This window comes from Echinops telfairi, unplaced genomic scaffold (genome assembly GCF_000313985.2).
Source record: "Echinops telfairi isolate 266 unplaced genomic scaffold, ASM31398v2 ScPeMD7_2;HRSCAF=8, whole genome shotgun sequence".
Classification (NCBI taxonomy): domain Eukaryota; kingdom Metazoa; phylum Chordata; class Mammalia; order Afrosoricida; family Tenrecidae; genus Echinops; species Echinops telfairi.
In genome coordinates, this window is record NW_022103898.1 from 8,158,352 (window position 1) to 8,159,560 (window position 1,209).

At 63.0% G+C, this 1,209-nt stretch overlaps 1 protein-coding gene across 2 annotated transcripts in view; it reads right to left on the reverse strand.

The window, feature by feature from the left end:
- The window catches only part of PLA2G6 (phospholipase A2 group VI), a 56,386-nt gene that overhangs the window by 30,136 nt on the left and 25,041 nt on the right, over positions 1 to 1,209 (reverse strand). For both annotated transcript variants that reach the window (XM_004700247.2, XM_045290587.1), the window contains one exon: positions 83 to 266. In XM_004700247.2, the coding sequence (XP_004700304.1) occupies positions 83 to 266 (184 nt within the window). The remainder of the gene's footprint in view (positions 1 to 82; positions 267 to 1,209) is intronic.

Consider the following 1,209-nt stretch of genomic DNA (forward strand, 5'->3'; position numbering starts at 1 on the left):
GGGGGTGCCACTGGAGCTCAGGGTCCCTGGCCTAGTGCAGTGGTGCTGGCAGAGCAGCCCTTGCCCCTCCACCCCTGCTCACCTGCAGCACTTGGGGGTTATCCCCCTGGACGGCGTAGTGGAAGGCGGTCTCCCCGTTGTTGTCGGTCACGTCCACCTGGGCGTGGCAGTACTGCACTAGCTCCACCAGGAGCTCCCCGTCGCCCTTGCGGCAGGCCAGGTGCAGGGGCGTGCAGCCCTGTTCCCGCTCCGTGCTGTTGGCGCAGCTGCAGGGGGCCGGGGAGAGGAGCGGGTCAGGTGCCCACACAAGGCCCCATGTGTGAGGGCCAGTCTGAGTCTTGGGCTCAGACTGATGCCTGGACTCGGGGCGAATTTGTAGTTGGTGGGTCAAGACACGTGCCCCAGGGCCAGACCAGTGTGAAGAGGCAGTGGGGCGGCACAGGCCGGGCCCGGCCTGGGTCAGCTCACTCAGCATCCTGGGGCTGCTATCTCCTGATGGACGAGAGCACTGAAGGAGAAATCACAGACGCCAGGCCTGCCCTGCTGAAAGGACAGGACCGCACACAGGGCGACAGCTCGGGGTACAAGAACCCGTCTGCACACTGTGACGTGCTCAGAGGCACTCTGAGGCCGGGCTCGGGACAGAGAACCAGCGCTGGGGGCTGCCTCAGGGCCAGATGATAAGCGGAGCCTCTTGGAAGGGCCCCCTGGCTCAGCGCCCGTACCAGGGGCCACGGTGTGTGTGTGTAGCTGGCCATGGTGTGTGTGTGTGTGTGTGTGTGTGTGTGTGTGTGTGTGTGTAGCTGGGCATCACAAACGGTCCCTTTCTCCTCCTGACTGATGCAGCCTTCCCATGGGCTGACCCCGCCTCAGGCTGCTCCTTTCCAAATCACACTCCCTGGTGGTGGGGTGGTCACGTGCTGGGCTCCTAACTGCAAGGTCGGTTGTTTGAAAGCACCGGCCTTGCCGAGGGAAGAGAGGCAGGGCTTTCTACTCCCAGAAAGAGTTCCAGTCTTGGAAACCCACAGGGGCAGTTCTACCCGTCTTACAGGGTTGCTGTGAGTTGGCATCAACTCGATGGCAGTGTTTGGGGGGGTGTTGTAGGGAGGGCACCTTTGAGTAGGCTGGAAGGGATCAAGGCAGGACCTCGACTCCTCGTGTCTCCACCCATCCACCCAATCCAGAGGGTTCTGCTGTCTGCCTGGCCGG